Raw genomic sequence first — 19,929 nt, 5'->3', positions numbered from 1 at the left:
AGATTAGTCTGTTCAGAGAAACCCAGTCAGTTCAGTAATTAGAGACGTCCACCTGCTGCTTATTTGAGCAGGAGAAAACAGTTTGCCTAAAGTATCCTCTCAGACTTTTATCTCTAAGGCCGTAGATGAGCGGGCTGAGAAAACGAGGGACGAGGATGAAACAGAAGTAGTTGAAAAAGGAGATGTCCTCTGGCAGCCAGTTTGCATTGAGCAAGATGAGACTCTCAGCAATTGGATGAGTGAAGGCCATCATGCACAGCAGCAGCTGAAAGCCGTGCAGCAGCACAGTGTGCATGGCTTTGCTCACAGAGGCCCTGTCTTGTCTTAGCTTCCTGGTCTCCAGCACGATCCTCATGTAGGTGAAGAGGATGATGATGGCCACGACTGCAAAAAAAAGGATGTTTCGAAAGGCCTTGAACAGCATCTGGGTCTGGGATGAGTTGAGAGTTCTATCTTTGCAAATCACAGGGGTAGTGAGGACATTCACAGCTGCATCACGTTTTCCCATGCTAAAGTCAATAAGGGGGAAGATGCAGCTGATGAGCCACACGATCAGGATTATGATCCAGATCCGTTCTGACTGCCAGGCCGCAGGGGGCTGCAAGGGATAGAAAATGGCAAAATAGCGCTCCAGTGACATGGTGGCCAGGATCAAGGGTGTGTTCTGGAAAGTGGTGACGGACACGAATAACAGAGGAGCACAGAAGACAATAGCAAACTTCACACTGCCTATGGAGAAGAGGAAGAGCAGCACAGAGCACAGGAGCTGAAGAGTGTCATTGACCAGCATACAGGCGAAAAGAATATAACGCGAGCTTTCCAGAAACTGTCTGTGAGATGCAAAGGTGTGCAGCATGACACCTATACAGAACAGGAAGACACAGAAGAAAGGGATAACCACACACACCTTGATGATCACAGACAGGCTGTTGGTGGATGTGGCATTGGCTGAGAATTCAGTCAGGTTCTGCATGTTAGGAGTGTGACCGGAGCAAACCTGTCAGAGAGAGACATCACTACATTAGATGAGTTTTCTTTCAAAATCATTCATGCTTATAATCTCATATAATTTTCAGAAGTACAACATAAGAGCTTGACATACAATCAAATAAAAACTATTTCTCAAAGATCAATTTCTAATATAGATGACGACTTACCTACTATGCCTTCATTACCTGGATGAATTTAGGATTGCTCAGCTTTATGTTCTTCAAGCTGTTTAACATCTCCTTTCTCTCTCTGATGTTTTTGTCCTCATTCGGTGAAGTTTGACACGTGCCTGATGTCTCCAGAGACAAATTACTTTCACATCATGATTAAGTTTGTCATCAACAGGTTTGTGTGGGGAGACGATCTAATGGCCTTTAACCTGAGGAGGTTTAGAGAGCAGTGAATCAACTTTAACCTGCTCATTGACTTATTGCTTCTTTATCAAATACAGTCCACATACCGTAATTTTCGGACTATAAAACGCACCTGACTATAAGCTGCAGAAGCTAAATTGAATGATGTGTACATATATAAGCCGCACTGGACTATAAGCCGCCGGTTTTTTAATGTTTAATTACCATATGTAAGGGTTCGTGCACAGAGGGGATTGTCGGGAAAGAGGCGGCTGTTTGAGGAAGCTCCCATTTATTAACATTTCAACAAACAAGTTGCATATTTGCATAACGTTTTTAAGTGTTACCATTTAGTGCAATAGTAGCTACAGAACATGTGCTATGCTGTGTAAACTGTACTGTATCACATAGCGTTTCATACGGTGGCTGAGAACCGCCACCGCTGCAAATAAAAGAAAAGCTGCAAAAATAAAAAAGCTGGTGTGCAAAAATAAAAAAGCTGGTGCAAAAATAAAAAAGGCGATGCAAATAAAAGAAAATCTGCAAAAAAGAAACGCTACTGCAAATTAAAGAAACGCTGCAAAAATAAAAAAGTCGGTGCAAAAATAAAAAAAGTGATGCAAATAAAAAAGCCACAACGGAAGTGGGTTACCGGGGACTATTTTTGCCGATGCACCTGTGTGAGTAGAAGACAACGCCGACGCACCTGTGTGAGGAGAAGACGACGACGACGACGACGACGAGAAGAAACTACGAATAGGAAAACGAACTAGAAAGTAAGTGAACATGATAGTGTTTAATGTCGCTACGTGTACTTTTTAATGTGTTTTTTGGTTAGGCCAGGTTGCCCCAGGTTTGAAGTTGAACTGGAGAATGCCGGTGTATTGTTAGCTTCGGCTAACACGGGGAGACCACTAACGAGAGCGGAAACAACTGACGGCTACAGCTTATTACTATCGTTGTTGTTGCTTGTATCATTAATAATCATGCTAACAATAATCTAAGGCGTGGGTAACAATAGTTATTTGGATGAATGTGAAGTTTAAGCTGTGTGAGGTGGCCAGGGACTTCTGTGAAAATACCATGACCATAATGTCAGATTGAGGTATTGAACTGACGGCTAAAATGTTCATGCAATTGAAGTCCAAAGCAACCTAATGATACTTGTTTGTTTGTTTTTTGCAGATCATAATGTATTGTCCTTTTTGTGGACACCAGCAGCCTCCGAAACCACTTCGTCGGATTCAGAGGTGATCATCATGAGTCCAAGCTCTGCAGAAGTCAGTGCAGCTGATACATTGGTGAGTGCCACATTTGTTGTGTCTTACATTGATTATATTGTAAGTTCTGTCTGAAAATGAAATTGTTTCTAGATTTTACATAGAAGCCATATTTTTCTGATGAAACGTGCCAAAATAGCATTTTAAATTACGGTAAATGTTGCAGTGTCCTGGCCTACACATATTTTACAAACTTCAATATTTATGTTCAAATTTGTTCAGCTCTAATTCTGTCAATCAAATTTGAAGTGCTCACTCATATATTGTTTTTTACTTCCAGATATGGGAACCTGCAGATGGAGAGTCAAGCACTGATTCAGCAGCTCTGGTAATTGTAGCTCCGAAACATAGTCTATCGTTCACACTTAGCCTTGTCTGAAAATATTGTCACACAATCAAGGCTTAAACTACTTAAAATAATGTGTCACACTCTGACCTAGAGATCCATGTTTGTGTACATTATATTTAACATCCCATTTTTTTTTTTTTTTTTGTATTGCAAATAGACTTGTCAACACCGCACATTTTTATTGTATTTGATATCAGGAATGTGCTTGCAGCTTCAGCTTGTTTCTATAAATAAAAAATAAATAAAAAAACTACAGACTTTTTTTAAAAGATATTTTTTCAGGCATAGACAACTTTATTACAGATGTTTGTACGTTGCTTTGGACAAAAGCGTCTGCCAAATGACAGGGGAGAGAGGAAAATGACATACAGCAAATACGACACATAAAAAGAAGTTTGTTTTGGTGTTGTCACAACACAAATATGTCCCTAAATTTTTTACAGACCAGCCATGTTTTTCAGGGTGATGTATTCTCTACAGCTGATTCCCACTGCAAAGGAGCTCTTACACCACTCTGTCATTGCAGTTCTCCAAAGAGAGTTTCATGCTCATCCCCAGCAGGAGTTGCTGGCACTGGCATGATGCTGGTGATGTGGTTCAGGGTTTGGGCAGATGCTGGGAAACCACAATTGCTCCCATCAAATCTAGGAGCAAGTACAGAAAAGTGTTCACACTGAGCAACACATCAATTAAGTTTCCTGTTAAGTTTTACTTTCATGGTCATTCCAATTATCTCCAGAGTTTCTTACAGGACAAGGATGCAGAGACCCAAAGACCCAAAGACAAGCAATGATCTTAGGTTAAACTAAGTATCAAATATTAGAGAAAGCACTGCACATGAGGGAAAACTTTATTGTGAATCTTAAATTTTATAATCAAAATGTTACAAAATATTTTCAAGTGCATTCAAGTACACAAATTTTAGAGCACCACATTATTTCAGTTTTTACGTAATTAATAACAAAATAAATAATAAATAAGGTGACTCCATACATTGCCTCTGGTTTACCAGATGGGCACCGGGATTGGTGAACAGGACGAATGGTGTCAGTATTCCAGTACAGCTTGTATTCATCCATCTCTTTCTGCAGGACTCGCAGGAAGCAGTGTCGTACCAACTTTGTGTGTGCAGGGCTGCCATTGAAGAGATGCCTCTCCCTCAAGTCACTGAACAGATCCATCCAAAATTGTCTCCTAGATAGAAAACACAAATTCATCCAGGTCACCATTCTTCAAGAGGTTTAGATTAATGTACAAGTCCACTTACTACTGACTCATGCCTTTTGGAGATTTCACTATAATATACCGTTTCCTTTAAAAAGCACAGCAATATACATAGGATCTGAGAAATAATATAAATGCATACAGCCAATACAATAATCCAGGGTCAAGTAAAACATAAATGAATTAAAAGTGACAGAAACCTTTGTTTCCGGAACCAGCTTTCAATCCGCTGGTTGGATGTTGAAGTGCCATACATGTGGCTTTTAGCTCCTGCAAACTCGTCTGTATGCTCTGATCTCATGGTACATTGAATGGCGGCCATTATTCCATTTTCAGTGCCGCAATCTGTGCGGAGCCGCTTTGGAAAAACTCCATGCTCAACTACACAGTTGGTGTAGTTTTGAGCAATTACTGAAGGGTCGTTGTTGGTCTTTCCACAATTCAGCCACATAATTTTTCTGGAGAAGCCATCAATGCAGCCACTAATGCAATTCCAAAAGGTTTTAATTTATCATACCCATCAACGTGCCAGGTTTCGTTTGGTCCCATTGAATGATATGCCCTTCGAACAAATCTACGTCTGCAGCGATTCTCTGTTCCACATGGATCCAGCTCTGCCATTAGGCGCATCACATCGTCTCGTCTGACAACAAGAGAGTGTTTCTGTTTCAGAATCTGCCACATTGCTCTATACCCTAAAAGCTGGCCTGATCCCTTTAGCTCCTCGGAAATAGCTGCCTGCACAGTAGCAATTGGAGTGTAGTTGATCCTTCTGGTCAGGCTTGCATGTTTTAGTCTTTTTTGTAGATTGCAAAAACTGACATGTTGTGTTTGGTTTTCAGTAAGTCCACTATTATTTCATAACTATGGCCCTCTGTGAAATATTTTTGGATAAGTTCATCCACTGGAATACTAGCTTCAGGACCTGAGGGGTAGGACGGAGGACACTATATTAGAGGCTAAATGATGAACTGCATAATAAACATTTTCAATTTTTACAGAGGTGAATAAATGAGATTGTTTAGATTATCATGTGTGGGTGACATGGTAGTTAGTGATTAGAGTTATTGAGGAATCAAGCTATTCAATGCACTCGTTAAAGTTAATTAATTGAAAATGTCTTTATATAAAAGTAGCACAGCGCAAAACATTCAAAATTGTTGCATAGGATTTTTTACAGGGATCAGTAGCCTACTAGACTAAGACACTTTCTTAATTTTTCATGTCTTCAAACTCATTGTATTCCACATGCCTCTGTTATGGATTTCACCATATGAAGTGGTATATTCATGACTAACAGACAGTATATTCTCTGAAAAAACATAGCAATCCATCATGTTTAAGAACCTCATTAACTGTCAGAAAGAAATATACCTTCATCTTGAAGACTCATTAGGAACCTGACATTTCTACAGCATGAGCCACAATATACCAGGACGGATGGAAGGTTCACCCCACAGAAAACATGACCTGGTAAATGACAAAGCAAAAACAGTCAAGTTTAGGATTCAATCTGACATTATGGTCATGGTACTTTCTCAAAGGTCCCTGGCCACCCCACACAGCTTAAACTTCACATTCATCCACATAACTTCTGTTACCCACGCCTTAGATTATTGTTAGCATGATTATTAATGATACAAACAACAACAACGACAGTAATAAGCTGTCTTCACTGTAGATGGTCACCACAAGACGAGCTCACTCACAGAGTCACAGTCAGATGTTGGTCCAGAAAGTGTGTCTCCAATGCTGCTGAAGCTGTTTGAATCTGAAGCTACTTAAATAAATGAGTGTGATGGCATCACGCTAACAAAACGATGTCATCCAATAACTCAAACTCCAGCTATGATGTCAAACTGACGTCTGGCCGGACTCGTGATGTCATCACGCTGACAAAATGATGTCATCCAATAACTCAAACTCCAGCTATGATGTCAAACTGACATCTGGCCGGACTCGTTAGTGGTCTCCCCGTGTTAGCCGAAGCTAACAATACACCGGCATTCTCCAGTTCAACTTCAAACCTGGGGCTACCTGGCCTAACCAAATAACACATTAAAAAGTACACGTAGCGACATTAAACACTATCATGTTCACTTACTTTCTAGTTCGTTTTCCTATTCGTAGTTTCTTCTTCGTCGTCGTCTTCTTCGTCGTCGTCTTCTTCTCCTCACACTGGTGCGTCGGCGTCGTCTTCTACTCACACAGGTGCATCGGCAAAAACAGTCCCCGGTAACCCAATTCCGATGTGGCTTTTTTATTTGCATCACCGTTTTTATTTTTGCACCGACTGTTTTATTTTTGCAGCGTTTCTTTAATTTGCAGTAGCGTTTCTTTTTTGCAGAGTTTCTTTTATTTGCATCGCCTTTTTTATTTTTGCACCAGCTTTTTTATTTTTGCACACCAGCTTTTTTATTTTTGCAGCTTTTCTTTTAATTGCAGCGGTGGCGGTTCTCGGCCACCGTAAAAATCCATAGATTTAGGAATTCCCCTAGTGGCCGTTAGCTGTAAAAATCCATAGATTAGCCGCACCGTTATATAAACCTCAGGGTTGAAAAATGGGGAAAAAGGCGCGGCTTATAGTCCGAAAATTACGGTAATTGGAAATCATACACCAAAAAGAATTAGAGTAAAACAAAAAAGTTTGAGGATAGTATCAGATGAAATAAAAATTAGTATGTGGTTTTACATTTTAGAATCCTGTTTAAAAAGTGAACAGTGGAAAGTTATCCATATATAAATAATGATTAATAATGATAAGGTTTTGTAATTGGAATAACATTTGCTCTTTGAAATATTTAGTTTATCTTGAATAATGTACTGAAGGTATCCAGAGTAGACAGGATAATCGGAAGACGAGATGCAGGATCACATACAACAAAAGTTGTCTGCATACAATGATAATCAATATTTAACACCAGTGGAGGACTTTAAGGACATGGCCAGTGGTTCAGTGGTCCCCTGGTTTTTGTGCTACGAAAGTGAAGATGTCTGAGGGAAGTAAATTGCATTTCAAATAAAGATATTTGGTTTCTAAATGAGCGCTTAAAAATCCGGACAGTAAGCTGTCTGACTGTTTTTAAGTTGATGATTTGGCTTAATAGCCTAAGAACAGAAGAATCAAAGAGCCATTTGCCTTGCAGTTCTTTATTTGAACATAAATAAAATGTGTGTGTGTGTCTCAGTCCAGAAGGGTGAACTGTTCTATTGATTGTTGGCACTGTGCTTGTATGAAGTGCTGAGCAGACAGTTTCATTTGAGCAGCATCCAAAATTTGGTGCAATGTCTTTACTGAAATGCTGAGTCGGCCTTTTACAGGGCTGCTTAGTTGAGCACCAAGATGATACAGACCCAGGTACACTACAGTACAAAACATAAAACACATTTATGGCACCTACAGTAAGCAATGTGCATTTGAAGAAAGCTTTGCCGTCGAATAAAACTGCAGTGATCAGGCCAGCTTTTAGGGCCCAATTTGTGCTTGGGGGGGTAAGATGATCCAGGTCTATGCTGCTCATGACCTTTCCCTCAAGTTGATGTTGGTCTATACTAGAATTCAGCTAATTCCAAGGACCAGACCAATCTTTTATCATTCACCGCTTTAATTGTGAAAGGTTTGTTTCCACACACTGACACCTGGAGATAAATATTGAATGATTTAACTTTGTGTGACCCTAGAATTACAACAGTCTGTCTGATGATCTGAATTAACCAAATGGGTCAAATATAAACCACAATGCTTGATCTATGAGATCAATGAGAATAAAATCAATGCTTTCAGACTTTTGTCCTGTGGGATATTAGATAATCTGCCCTCTATCAAGAAAACACCCAATTTAAGTCACTTAGTTCAAGCTGTATTTGTCCGCTCAGTTATTTGACGACTTCAATGCAAAAGTTTAAAGATTTAGAGCTTTTTTGACATTGTTCCAGTGTCATACATTACATCATTAGATCAGTAATTACACCACAGAGGGAATATGATGGCACGGCAGCAGAATTGTTTTGAACAAGATGATGAAACCCATGAAGCGATGTCAGTGGACAGCACATGTGCAGCAGTAGAGGGAGGTCCCAGAGCACGTAGAGAAAGAAAGAGAGAGCAGCGCCTGTGTCCCCTGTTTAGTAATTAACAGACTGGCTGATTATTAACGTAAAGCTCCTGAGTCCGCCATAATTGAGCAACGCAAAGTTTTCGTTTGTTTGGCAAACAAGTTGACTCTGTGGAGAGAAGCTCACTGGGGCTCGGCAGGCTTTTACGCAAGTCCTGCGTCAGTAATCAGGGCTGATGGGGATTGGACCAAAATCTTTCCAAAACAAACTTTCCCCTGCTGGACCTCAGTGGACATAAAGAAATAAACAACTCTTTGTGTGTTTGCAGGTGATTAAACAGAATCAATACTATTGCAAAACTTTCCACAATAAATGTTTTAGTCAAATATTAAGTGAATTATTTTCAGAAAAGAAGACTTCAGTCTGCAGAGTGAGGGAGGTTTGATAGAGAGCAAGTTGGTACAATAAAAGAACTGAAATGAAAATAACTGAACAAAAAATAACTACAGTCTACTTCTATGAATGAGTGGCATATGCAACAACTACTACTAATACTTTATTTGTTATTGTCCTTTTCCCACATACAAAGTGCTGCAGTACACACAACGAATGGCAGAGCAGTTGAATGCAATGAGCACCTGGAAGGTAGACAATTGTTACAACAGTTCTAGCTCGAGGTGCTGTAAAATGCATTTCTGTGCTTTATATGTCAAAGCTGTGGAGATGCATTTGGGGCGAGTTTGCTGTGTGAGTGTCATGTAATCGTTGTGTTTCACAAATGCATATATAATTAATTCAAAATATCATAAACTAAAACAAGATACTATATGGTATATCACCAGCTTCATGCACACATTGCTGAAGTTTCACAAAAGTGGATTTCATGCAGAAAGCAGATTTTTTTGTCTGCACATCTCACTTGGCATCACCTTAAGATATGAACAATGTACACAACAGGTCTCACTGTGACATGCAGTAGAAATTCTGAAATTCTACTGGATCAATTTCAAAGATTTAAACCAAACTAACAAACCTAAATAAATCAGTTGTGTTCACTTGATCAATAATACAGGCCTCTCAGACCATAACAGGCTAAAGATAGCTCATGTAGACAATCCAATACATAGCAGATGATAGAGAGCATGAGGAGCTTTGGCCCACGAAAATCATGATTGAGAGCCATTTACATTTGTGCCCAGATTACAGCGGGCAAGCTTGCTTTTGTGCAATCCACATAAAACTGGATTGAGCCGCTTGTATGCGTCAGTTTGTTTAGCACACATGTTGGACTGCTGTCAATGTCAGGCCTGTGAGAGAGTTCCCTCACAGATATCGTGAGGGGTCATTATGCTGACAGTGACGCTCGTCCTGTTTTTCTCAATGCACATAAGTCATTCACCTACCTGAAGGTGCTGGTTTAACATGAGGCGGATGAATATGGCATCAGAGTTCAGATCAAGACAAAAAAGTACTCACTTTAACATACGCTTGATGATAATTTGCTTCTTTATTTATTCATGATACTTTCATTTCCTGAAAGTCTGCATGCAAACTCAGTCATGGGTTGGGAGGAAGTACTACAGTGTGGGGTGAGGGAGAAGAGACAGGTGACAGGCAGTAAGGGGAACATGAACAGGTGAAACCAATGAGCCACGATTCAGACACAATGCCAGGAAGTAAAGTGAGAGGAAACATAATTGGACACAATTACAAAATACAACAGGAAACGAACACAAAGAACCAAAGGATCATGACAAACTCTCATGATGGTAGTGTTTAAGTGGATATAAGATGCTGCAGATGTTTGGCTTGAAACTTTCTGCATGGCTGAGTGAGGCACAACAACATAAGTTACCTCACATCTGCAGCCCTTCTATGATCCTGCAGAGTGACTCACACACACACACACACACACACACACACACACACACACACACACACGCACAAATGAAATCTGCATATTGAATCAATCAAAAGTCAGCTGGTCATCAATAATGTACCATTTCTTCTCTTTAAAAAAAAAAATATATATTTAAAATAACCTCATCTACGCGTAGTTATCTTGCAATGACACACTCTACATTTTTCACAAATAAAGAACTACACGGCAAATCAATAAAAGTTCCTCTCAGAAACATAGGTAGAGAAAAACATCCATATCGTGAGTTACATCTGGACGTGACGGGAGTCTGGGAGAGGAGATAATGCTGATAATGGAAAGTGCGCACATTTACAGTCAAAGTAAACAGATCGATAGGTTTTACGCAATGAAACGCCCCTACAAATATCTGAGGGACGTGACATGTTGCTATCACTCAGCGAACTGCAAGACTCAAAGCAACAACAACCAGAAAAGAGAGAAGCTTTTTTGTTTTAACAAGGCTAAAGGACAGCGGACAGGACAGAACCTGACATCAACATACAGCGACAGAAAGATCTATTTTGGTTTAGGTTACAGCGGATAGGAACATTCTAAAAGGTGTTAAGCAGTTAACCTAATTTATCGGCAAGATGCAAGCAGTTGGTCAGTGTTCAATATGTGCCAGCCGTGCTGCTGGACGACTTCTGCACAGTCAGACGGACGCTTCACTGCTGCGGCCCACCAGAAGCACGATTAGGAGAGCGGCAGCCTGCATCAGCTACATCAGGTACACACAACACCATGTTCACATCTTTCCAACAGTCAAATCTATTAATACATTATATGGACATGTTTATATTGATATATTGACAATATAGAGTAAGTTCTGAGTGGTGGCGAGTCACTTTGGAGCCCCCTGCACCATAACGAAAACAAAAATATACACAAGTACTGACTGTGCACTGCTTTTTACTTCACTTTTTTATTGTAATGAAATTAATGTTTTCTGATCACCCACTGCACTACTTTGTATGAGCACTGCACTCAACAATTGATTGATTTGTGTACAGGCAATTGAATTTTCAAGTATTCCGCTTTATACTAAGTGTGAATCGGAATGTATGGTGCAGTCAGTTAGTGCTCAAACTAAACAGTCTGCTATAAATGAGGTCTTCTGCAGTTGACTCTCACCTGCAGAAATCAAGCTATAACAATACAAACTTCATTGAAACGTAGCAGTAATCTTAAATTTGATGTAGTGACGCTATAATAACGTGTGGATATGTTGTTGTGATGTTTCTACAGCAGCAGTAAGCCTGCAGATCAGAGGTTGAAGAAATGGGCGGACGTTATGCCAACACGCGTGTCATATTTCAGTGTGGGCCGTGGGCTTTGTCCGGCTCCTTTCACACAGGTGGGTGTGCACTAATTATGTTCAGAAGTTTTTCTGTAAATGTCTGTAAAAAGGAAACTGAAAACCTTTATTCCCTCTTTTTGTAGCAAAGGGAAAACCTCTCCCACGACTCCCTGATCAGAAGAGCAACATCAGTGGTCACAAACAGTTCAAGCACTTTGCTCTCCCAGACCACTCTGGCTCTCATAGATGTCCTCACAGACTACTCAAAGGTAAACTTATCATCCTAAGTGACTCGCTTTAACCAGAGCTTAGGATCATCGAGCCACTTATTAATGGCAAATCAGTGTAGAATGTTTTCAGTGTTTGATAATCCAAATTTTGGGCAGAATTAGCTGTAGTCAAGCTCCCTTCACAAGTGTCAAAGGATCAAATTTCATTATCAAGTCGCCATTAATTGAAATTGACTGACTGTGGGTCCTCCTGTGTTTGCTGACAGGCTGTACACACACTCATCATTCTGCAGAGGCGCTATTTGGCCTCGCTGGGAAAGCTGACCCCAGCAGAGAAGGATTCACTCTGGCAGGTGATCATTGGCCAGCGTGGACAGGTTCGTGTGTGTCTGTGTGTGTCCTCTTAGGAAAAACAGTGTTATTCAAACAAAACTGCAGCAAAGCAAAGATATTTACATATTTTCTCTCTGTCCTGACAGGCTGGTGACAAACTGGATGAATGTAAGCGCTTCGAGTCGACCTGGGTAAACTCTGTCAACTTGTGTGAAATGGCAGCTGATGCGGCGTATTCCTCAGGTGTGTGAAAGATAATGTACCTGAGCAGATAAACATATTGCCATATATTCTGATGCCAAGATTTGAGTTATACAATACAAATAGAACAACAAATAATTCAGCAGTTGTCTGTATTTCCCGTCAGATGTCGTGCAGATCAGGTATTGTTACGTCTAAAAGTCTGAACTCAATATATATTTGCATGTGTGTGTTCCCAGGTGCTGAGCAGGCATCCATCACAGTGAGAGCCAACATTCAGGTGGCCCAGTCCCAGGTGATGGAGGCCCGTAAAGTAACAGACGATGCAGATAAGAAGTTGGCTGAGACTAAAGCGGAGGAGATCCAAAGGATGGCCGAGTACACCGCCATCCGAGACAACAAGGACGAGCATGACATGCATGAGGCCTATCTGAGAGAAGATTAGAGATCGGCAGAGCGGAGATCAATGCAGTATATCAAAGTGTTATTTGCTCTAACAGAGAAATCAATCCACAGCCGGCAATTCTAAGCTTTGGTCATGTTTTTACTATCCTTAAATGTTAATCTCTATTTTGAGCATTTCACATGTTTCTGTCAAAAAAAGTTTAAAGAAATCAGACAAATTGCAACACATCTGTAATCACTTTTGTACATAAACCTGATTATTTAAGTCTATTTATTTGATTAGTGAATTCCAGCTGGTTCTGAAGTGGAAATGGTTCTGGAGCATCTCCAATAATGAAACATCAGATCACTATTTTGTTCAGTTTTTATTGTTATACATTATTCTGTTTTATTGTAATAAAGACACTTTTTTCATGAAACAATTGTTTTTCATTGTGTACATGACAAATATAGTTCTTTACTGTATCCAATAACTTTGAAAGAAAAGTGTGTGTTGGATCATTAACCACATTAACCACAACACTGGTAATTCAATATCTTTGTACTTTAAAAAAGAAAATGGATGCATTAATTACTTGAAAATTCATTAACACTCATTAACATTTTGTTGAAATTGTTAATCTCCTTGAAAATTTCCTAGTTTCATTTGCCAAAAATCCACCCTCTGAGATCTCCAGTACAATTTAATTAAATATTGAAAATGAAATAATGGTCAGTACAAAATGATTGAGGTATTCACTACTTCTTTTAATCTGTGGAGAAATGGGGATCGAATGGTATTCACGGCACACATTTTGAGACACTTTGACTTGACATTGCACAGTAAATCTAATGCCTGCAACACTCGTCTGCCCTGTGACTCAGCAGGCCTCCATACAAATGATCAAATAACACAACAAACTCAATAACATGTTACATGACTATGTATTTTTCATGACAAGAATGATTTTGTTGTTGTGTAGTCAAACAGCTCACAGATGCATACAGAGAGGCTGCACCCATCAGCTTAAAATTGTTCATGCAGTTTTTGATCAAAGGCTGTAAGACTTTGCAGTTGAGGGTCTTGCGAGGTCATAACAAAAAACCTAAAATACAAAGAAAGATACTGCAGAGTGACTTGAGAAAGAGAATGGAGGATTTTTTTGTACACAATGACATCATAAGAGGGCATTACATTTCAGAGCCAGAAGAAAGGTTTCGTCCCTGAGGCCATAAATGAGTGGGCTGAGGCATCTCGGAGCAACAAAAAATATGATGTAATTAATGTACCTCACATTTATATACAACATAAAGTCAATCTGGAGAAAAGAGGAATTCACAAATGGGCACCATAGTTGAATGACACAGAGAAAAAGCTGGAAAGCATGGAGAGTCACCGTTCTGAGACCTTTCCGTGTCAGCTTGTCGTTCTCTCCGGAAGCACCTTTCGCTACTTTCATGATTTTAACATAGGAAAATATGATGGTGGCAGACATGAGTATGAAGAAGCACTGATACAAGGCTAACTTGACATGAACCTGCCATTTGAGAAAGACAAATACGTCCATTGAGCAGAATTGGTACCGAGTGTAAATGCTATGGGAGGCTGTAGCAAAGAAGGTGAAGAGAATAACAGCGAGGGGAATACAGCTGAGGCAGTGAATAATGAGGATGCAGTGCAGAGCGTTGCGTGTGGTGCACAGCTCTCCATGTCGGAGGGGCATGCAAATGGCAACGTAGCGCTCCAGAGTCATTGCTGTCAAAGTAATCGGAGTGACAAACGTGTACAGAACCACAGTGACGTAGATAATGAGACACAACCAAACCTGGATGCCTAAACCAAAAGTGATAAAAAGGAGCAAAAGATTTGACATGAATAATAAGAAGCTATCAGACAGCAACATAAGAGCAAATAGCATGTAGCGCATTGTAGTATAGAGGGACTCCTTCTTAAAAAAAGCGATGATTAGTAAAAAGTTAATGCAGAGGAAAATTGCAACCAAAACCTGCACAACAAGGATTCTGTCACTAAGCATTACACCACCACCACCGACCAATGAGACGTTAAAAGCCATACGAGCAGTATATCCTTAAAAACACAACAGCTAGGAGTCAAATCATATATCAGCTAATGCCTAGCTTTTGCATTGTATTAAGATCAAACTGGCAATTTACCAAATCCAGCATTGAAGTGACATGGCAGTATAGCACACAGCTCTAGGAGTGCTGAGACAGGGCTGTGCATCAAGGCTTTATACTTTATTCACTACACTGGGGTCATCGGCATACAGTACTTACACACCCTTTTTACTGACTTTAATTAGACACACTGATTTCATACAATTTAACTTTCATCAGACAGCTAATGTGTTTCATCAAGGCTATGTCCTCTTATGGTTGCAGATTTTTAGAAATACTTCGAATTAAATCCGTTTCGCAAAAGCATTGATGCGGTCAATATGCGTGAATTCCTTTGGGCTTTTCAGTCATAGTCATAATCAGACATAGTCAAAAGTGCAACATGTAACTTTGGATTCCAGACTGCTGGTCACCACATTCAAGCCTTAGAATAGAGTATTCATCCTTCCTGAGTCATTGTCCTTCCAAATGTATTCATCACATTCAGGACAGGCTGCACAAGGGAAAGTTGAAGCTGTGTCAGCACCTGACATCTAGAGTGACCCCTGACGTATTTTATTATTCACCAACAAAACCACACAATTTCTGTATAAATGAGTTAACTGAAATAAAGTGATGGACGGAGGGATGAAGTGAGGCTTCCTATTTTGGACTGAGATGAAATAGGGGTCAAAAATGAGGGGATGGGTCAAACCAGACAGTGTCAAATTGAGCAACTCAGGCTTAATCAGAGTTAAAGTGCTGGCATGGAGGCTATTTTCTGTCCTTCAAAAAAGCTTCAAGCATGAATCCATCACTAAATCAATCGAATTTATTTATAGAACACTTTTCATACACTTGCTGTAATCTAACGTACTTTACAAGAGCATTTGATTGAAAAGGAAAATGACATCACTTCCTGCATTGAGATGAGTGAGTGCTGCTAAATCGATTAGGATTGACAGGAATGGGACTGTGTGTGATTGTCATAGAACGTCAGACACTTTTCAATCCGACGTTGAATTGAAAAGCATGTTGAGATGGGTGACTGGAGTACAGTTCAGTAATCTGCAAAGTGTACCATTTGAGCAGTAATATTAGTAGCAATTTTAGGACCTTCAAATAGAGGCATATTATAAGAAAAATGAAGTGGACTCAAACATAGAATGCTAAAACTTCCAGAATAGTAAAAATCATCATGGAACAATACAGGTTTTTAACAAGTACATGGTTCAAATTCTGCAGTGATTAATTTACACACATTTCATACAAGACAAGATAAAGTCCACTGGGTTTGTTAATAAATTGGAAAACCTTTAATCTACCAATGTGAGGTTAAAGCAATGGCATATTACTCCAAAGAAATAGTACAAGGTATGATCGATTTCTAGAAATTCAAACATTTTTCTAAATCTAAATCTAACTAATGAATAACCAAGACAAATAATTGAAATTTATATCTGTATAGTTCATTCAAATGAAAATCTAAATGAATGTAAATATATAAGCCATATACATTCCAAACTCTATGTAAGGAAAGACATTCAAATCCCATTACTCATACAGGGCTGTGAGAACACTTTTTCTTACGTGATCCACAGCCGACAGTATATTTCAGTTCCATGAAGAATTTTTCATCCCTGAGGCCATAAATGAGAGGGCTCAGACATCTTGGACCAAGAATAAAAACAACATAATCAGCATACCTCACATTAATGTATAAGACAAAATCAATCTGAAGAACAGCAGCTTCTATGAATGGACACCACATTTGAGTGAAACTAAGGACCAGCTGGACAGCATGGAGAGACACAGTTCGGAGCCCTTTCCATGATGACTTCATTTTCTCTCCTGATGCACCTTTTGCTACTTGTACTATTTTGACATAAGATAATATTACTGTGACAGTAATGATCAAGAAATACAGCTGATTTATTGCTGATATGAGATGACCCTGCCAACTGTGTAAGATGAAAACCTCCAAACTGCATAAAAAATGTTGTGTGTAAACAGTACGAGGTGCTGTTGCAAAGAAGGTGGAGAAAAAAACAGATAGAGGTATAGAGCTGATGCTGTAAATAATGAGGATGCAGTGCAGAGAGTTGCGTGTGGTACACAGCTCTCCATGTCGCAGAGGCATACAAATGGCCACAAAACGCTCCAGAGTCATTGCTGTCAAAGTAATGGGTGTGGTAATAAATAAAGGAAAAACCACAATACAGATGATAAGGCACAACGAACAGTGTAAGGTAAATTGAAAATAATCTAAGTTGAGCAGGATATTGCTTATGATTAAAAACAGACTATCACACAATAATGTATTAGCAAATAAGATGTAACGCATTTTTGTGTAGAAGAACTCATTCCTGAAAAAGATTAGAAGCTGCAAAAGGTTTATGCAGAGGAAAACTGCTATAACAACCTGCACGATAATGACATTGATCTTCCGCCGTGTTGGCACAACACCAACCCAGGAGTTGTTATCACCCATGTATAGGTATTGTCACCAGCTACTTAAGAGTTTAGGCACTGTAACATGAAAATCACAATCTATATTCATCAGTCCTTACTACCACAATTGGTGGATTTGGTTTGACTGTACTAAAGCGAATATAACGTATATGTGCAATATAACAATAATATAGCAAAGGCTCAAAAAACATAAACTGCTTCAGTTTACCCTGAGGTGATGTGGCTCTGTGCCACAGCTCCAAAGAGGAATATCATCTGCTGAGCTCTGTGCAGGCTTTTGAGAGAGATCGAGACTTTATAGAAGACACGAAACCATACAGATAACAACAACAACAACAACACGTGAATGTTTGCACACCATCACTTATCATCATCATTGTCATCATCACTACTGTAATTTCATATACTGAGTGCTGGAGCAAGTTTTGTCCCAAAGTTTTTTTCACCCAACAGCTCCAATACAGCTATAGGTCAAGTTTATGCGTAAGAGGGTGTGTTTTTGATTGACTATCCAACGCCTCTAGTCAACACACACACACACACATACTCACAAACACTGTAATGGAGTATATTCAAGCTGTGAGTAGACAGTTATTGTTCTGGCATGGGGTTAAAAATATTGAAAATATATAAGAATATAAACGTGATAAGCTGCCTGGCTATATTTCCCACATACATATATATTGCGGTCATTTTCTGTGAGTTTGTGGTGTTAACTATTCAAGGTTAAAATGAGTTTTGAAAGTTATATTTTTACCGAACCAAAGCTCAAAACCTTCAAAAAGTTCATTTTTACGGGAACACGTCCAAACTCATTTCAACTGCTTTACACTGGGCTGCAAACCCGATCAGACCTACCGCTCTTTACAGCTTCCGTTGGTCTCTCGCCCGTGTCCTCATTTCTCCGTCAACGATTGGCCAAATCGCGCAAGCAAGGTGTGGGATCTGAAGCTGTGGATCTCTACCATTGGATGAAACCGCCGTCGATCAAATTGGAGTAGGCGGGACAGAGTAGTATTTGCTCGAAGTGATTGGTCAGTGCTCCTTCGTGTCAGCTGTCAGTTGTATCCGGGCAGAATGATGTTGCCTCCTGCTTACATTACGTGAAAGCGCCCCCGTCTTGGTGGTGGTCGTTTCAGGATACTACAAGCTTCTGAATGCCGTTAAGATTGCTAATTTTTGATATTTTGGCTGAGTTATGGCTGAGAAAATGATATAACGGAATGTGAACATTTAAATTCCCGGCTGGGCAGAAAGCTAATGTCGGCGCTCTGGCTGGCTGCTCTTTGGTTGTGTGACACTAAACACTATTTAGCCGGGTCAGCTAGGCTGCTAGCTGTGTTGCTGTTGTGAAATATCACATTGAAACGCTTTAATGGCTGTTTTATGGAAGTTTGTTTGTGTGTTGTCATAGCGCGGGAAAAAAGTGAGTCAAACTTTCAAAAGTTTCATATATATTACACAAAGTCTCCTCTACAATTAGAACTAAGTGCTTACAAATGACATTCAAGTAAAAGGGACAATGATTACCTGTAAGATATGCATGAATTCCTCTGGGCTTTTCAATCACCCAGACACAGTCAAAAGAACAGCATGTAACTTTAGATTCCAGACTGCTGGTCACTGTGCCACATTCAACCTTCTAAACGCTTGAGTCTGCACTGCCCTCTGTACTAATTCATCTCATATAGGAAAGGCCAAGTTTGAAGCTGATTCTACCCACTCGACTACTGGGAGGCAGTAGTCGAGTGGGTAGAGCTTCCGCTTAAGAACCGGAGGGTTGCCGGTTCGAGTCCCTGCCGAGGTGCCCCTGAGCAAGGCACCGAACCCTCAAGTGCTCCCCCCTCTGCGAAGGGTGGTAATATAATGTAATGTAAGTCGCTTTGGATAAAAGCGTCCGCCAAATGATCGTAGAATAGAATAGAATAGCACACGATGGATTTTCTTGTTCACCCAAAAAAAACACACAACTTCTGTATAAATTAATGAACTGAAATTAAGTCACGGACAGAGGGATGAAGTGAGGCTTGATGTTGTGGGCTGAGATGAAATAGGGGTCAAAGATGAGGAGATGAGTCAAACCAGACAGTGTCATATTGAGCAACTCAGGCTTAATCAGACTTAAAGTGCTGGCATGGAGGCTATTTTCTGTCCTCCCAAAAAGACTTCAAGCATGAATCCATCACTAAATCAATCCAATTTTATTTATGTAACACTTTTCATACACTTGCTGTGACTCAAAGTACTTTACAAGAGCATTTGATTGAAAAGATAAATGACAACACTTCTAGCATTGAGATGAGCGAGCGCTGCTAATGCTATTAAGATTGACAGGAATGTGGCTGTGTGTGCCTTTGAAGGATTCTAATAGTACTTTAGGGAATGAAAAGTATCTGTTGAAATGGGTGACTGGAGAAGAGTTCAGTAATCTGCAAAGTAACATACACACAAGTAACTACTGCTGTCAAATAAAATAAGTAGGATAAAATTTACAATTTACACCTGTAAATTATGGTGTACCATTTGAGGAGTTATATTAGTAGTGATATTAGTAGTAACATTATAACCTTCAAATACTAAGAAAATTGAAGTGGATTCAAACATAGGAAGCTGTTATAATGAAACAGGGAAGTAAAAATCACGATGAAACAATGCAGGTTATCAATTAGTACATGGTTAAATTCGGCAGGGTTGTAATTTAATTGACAGAAATTTTATTCA

The 19,929-nt window shown here is 39.7% G+C and overlaps 4 protein-coding genes and 2 long non-coding RNA genes across 7 annotated transcripts; 2 read left to right on the top strand and 4 right to left on the bottom strand.

Annotated features, from left to right (window-relative positions):
• Positions 1 to 31: 31 nt before the first annotated feature.
• LOC142995262 (odorant receptor 131-2-like) lies at positions 32 to 973 on the bottom strand. Its single transcript, XM_076146252.1, has one exon. It carries the CDS (start codon positions 971 to 973, stop codon positions 32 to 34), a length of 942 nt encoding a protein of 313 aa, XP_076002367.1.
• A 1,031-nt stretch (positions 974 to 2,004) lies between these two features.
• On the top strand, positions 2,005 to 3,227 carry LOC142995026 (uncharacterized). Its single transcript, XR_012961475.1, has 3 exons — positions 2,005 to 2,119; positions 2,529 to 2,644; positions 2,904 to 3,227. It is a non-coding gene; the product is annotated as an uncharacterized LOC142995026 (long non-coding RNA).
• A 964-nt stretch (positions 3,228 to 4,191) lies between these two features.
• LOC142995027 (uncharacterized) lies at positions 4,192 to 6,408 on the bottom strand. The gene is made up of 3 exons (XR_012961476.1): positions 6,301 to 6,408; positions 5,571 to 5,666; positions 4,192 to 4,839 (listed from the first exon to the last, which is right to left on the bottom strand). It is a non-coding gene; the product is annotated as an uncharacterized LOC142995027 (long non-coding RNA).
• A 4,138-nt stretch (positions 6,409 to 10,546) lies between these two features.
• LOC142995446 (diablo IAP-binding mitochondrial protein-like) lies at positions 10,547 to 13,061 on the top strand. Of its 2 annotated transcripts, none has more exons than XM_076146514.1 (6): positions 10,547 to 10,900; positions 11,422 to 11,527; positions 11,614 to 11,739; positions 11,967 to 12,077; positions 12,180 to 12,276; positions 12,474 to 13,061. In XM_076146514.1, exons 1-6 carry the CDS (start codon positions 10,764 to 10,766, stop codon positions 12,677 to 12,679), a joined length of 783 nt encoding a protein of 260 aa, XP_076002629.1. In that variant the 5' UTR covers positions 10,547 to 10,763; the 3' UTR covers positions 12,680 to 13,061. The 2 variants fall into 2 exon arrangements, with proteins under 2 accessions (XP_076002629.1, XP_076002628.1); XM_076146513.1 differs by having other exon boundaries at positions 10,548 to 10,900; positions 11,419 to 11,527.
• A 735-nt stretch (positions 13,062 to 13,796) lies between these two features.
• Positions 13,797 to 14,693, bottom strand: LOC142995261 (odorant receptor 131-2-like). The gene has a single exon (XM_076146251.1). The coding sequence runs from the start codon at positions 14,691 to 14,693 to the stop codon at positions 13,797 to 13,799; it is 897 nt and encodes a 298-aa protein (XP_076002366.1).
• A 1,601-nt stretch (positions 14,694 to 16,294) lies between these two features.
• Positions 16,295 to 17,227, bottom strand: LOC142995260 (odorant receptor 131-2-like). The gene has a single exon (XM_076146250.1). The coding sequence runs from the start codon at positions 17,225 to 17,227 to the stop codon at positions 16,295 to 16,297; it is 933 nt and encodes a 310-aa protein (XP_076002365.1).
• Between the last annotated feature and the right edge of the window lie 2,702 nt (positions 17,228 to 19,929).

This window comes from Genypterus blacodes, unplaced genomic scaffold (assembly GCF_046128005.1).
Source record: "Genypterus blacodes isolate CSIRO-AG114 ecotype Tasmania unplaced genomic scaffold, CSIRO-AGI_Gbla_v1 ptg000032l_1, whole genome shotgun sequence".
NCBI classification, from domain to species: Eukaryota; Metazoa; Chordata; class Actinopteri; order Ophidiiformes; family Ophidiidae; genus Genypterus; species Genypterus blacodes.
This window is presented reverse-complemented; position numbering and strand designations above follow the sequence as displayed.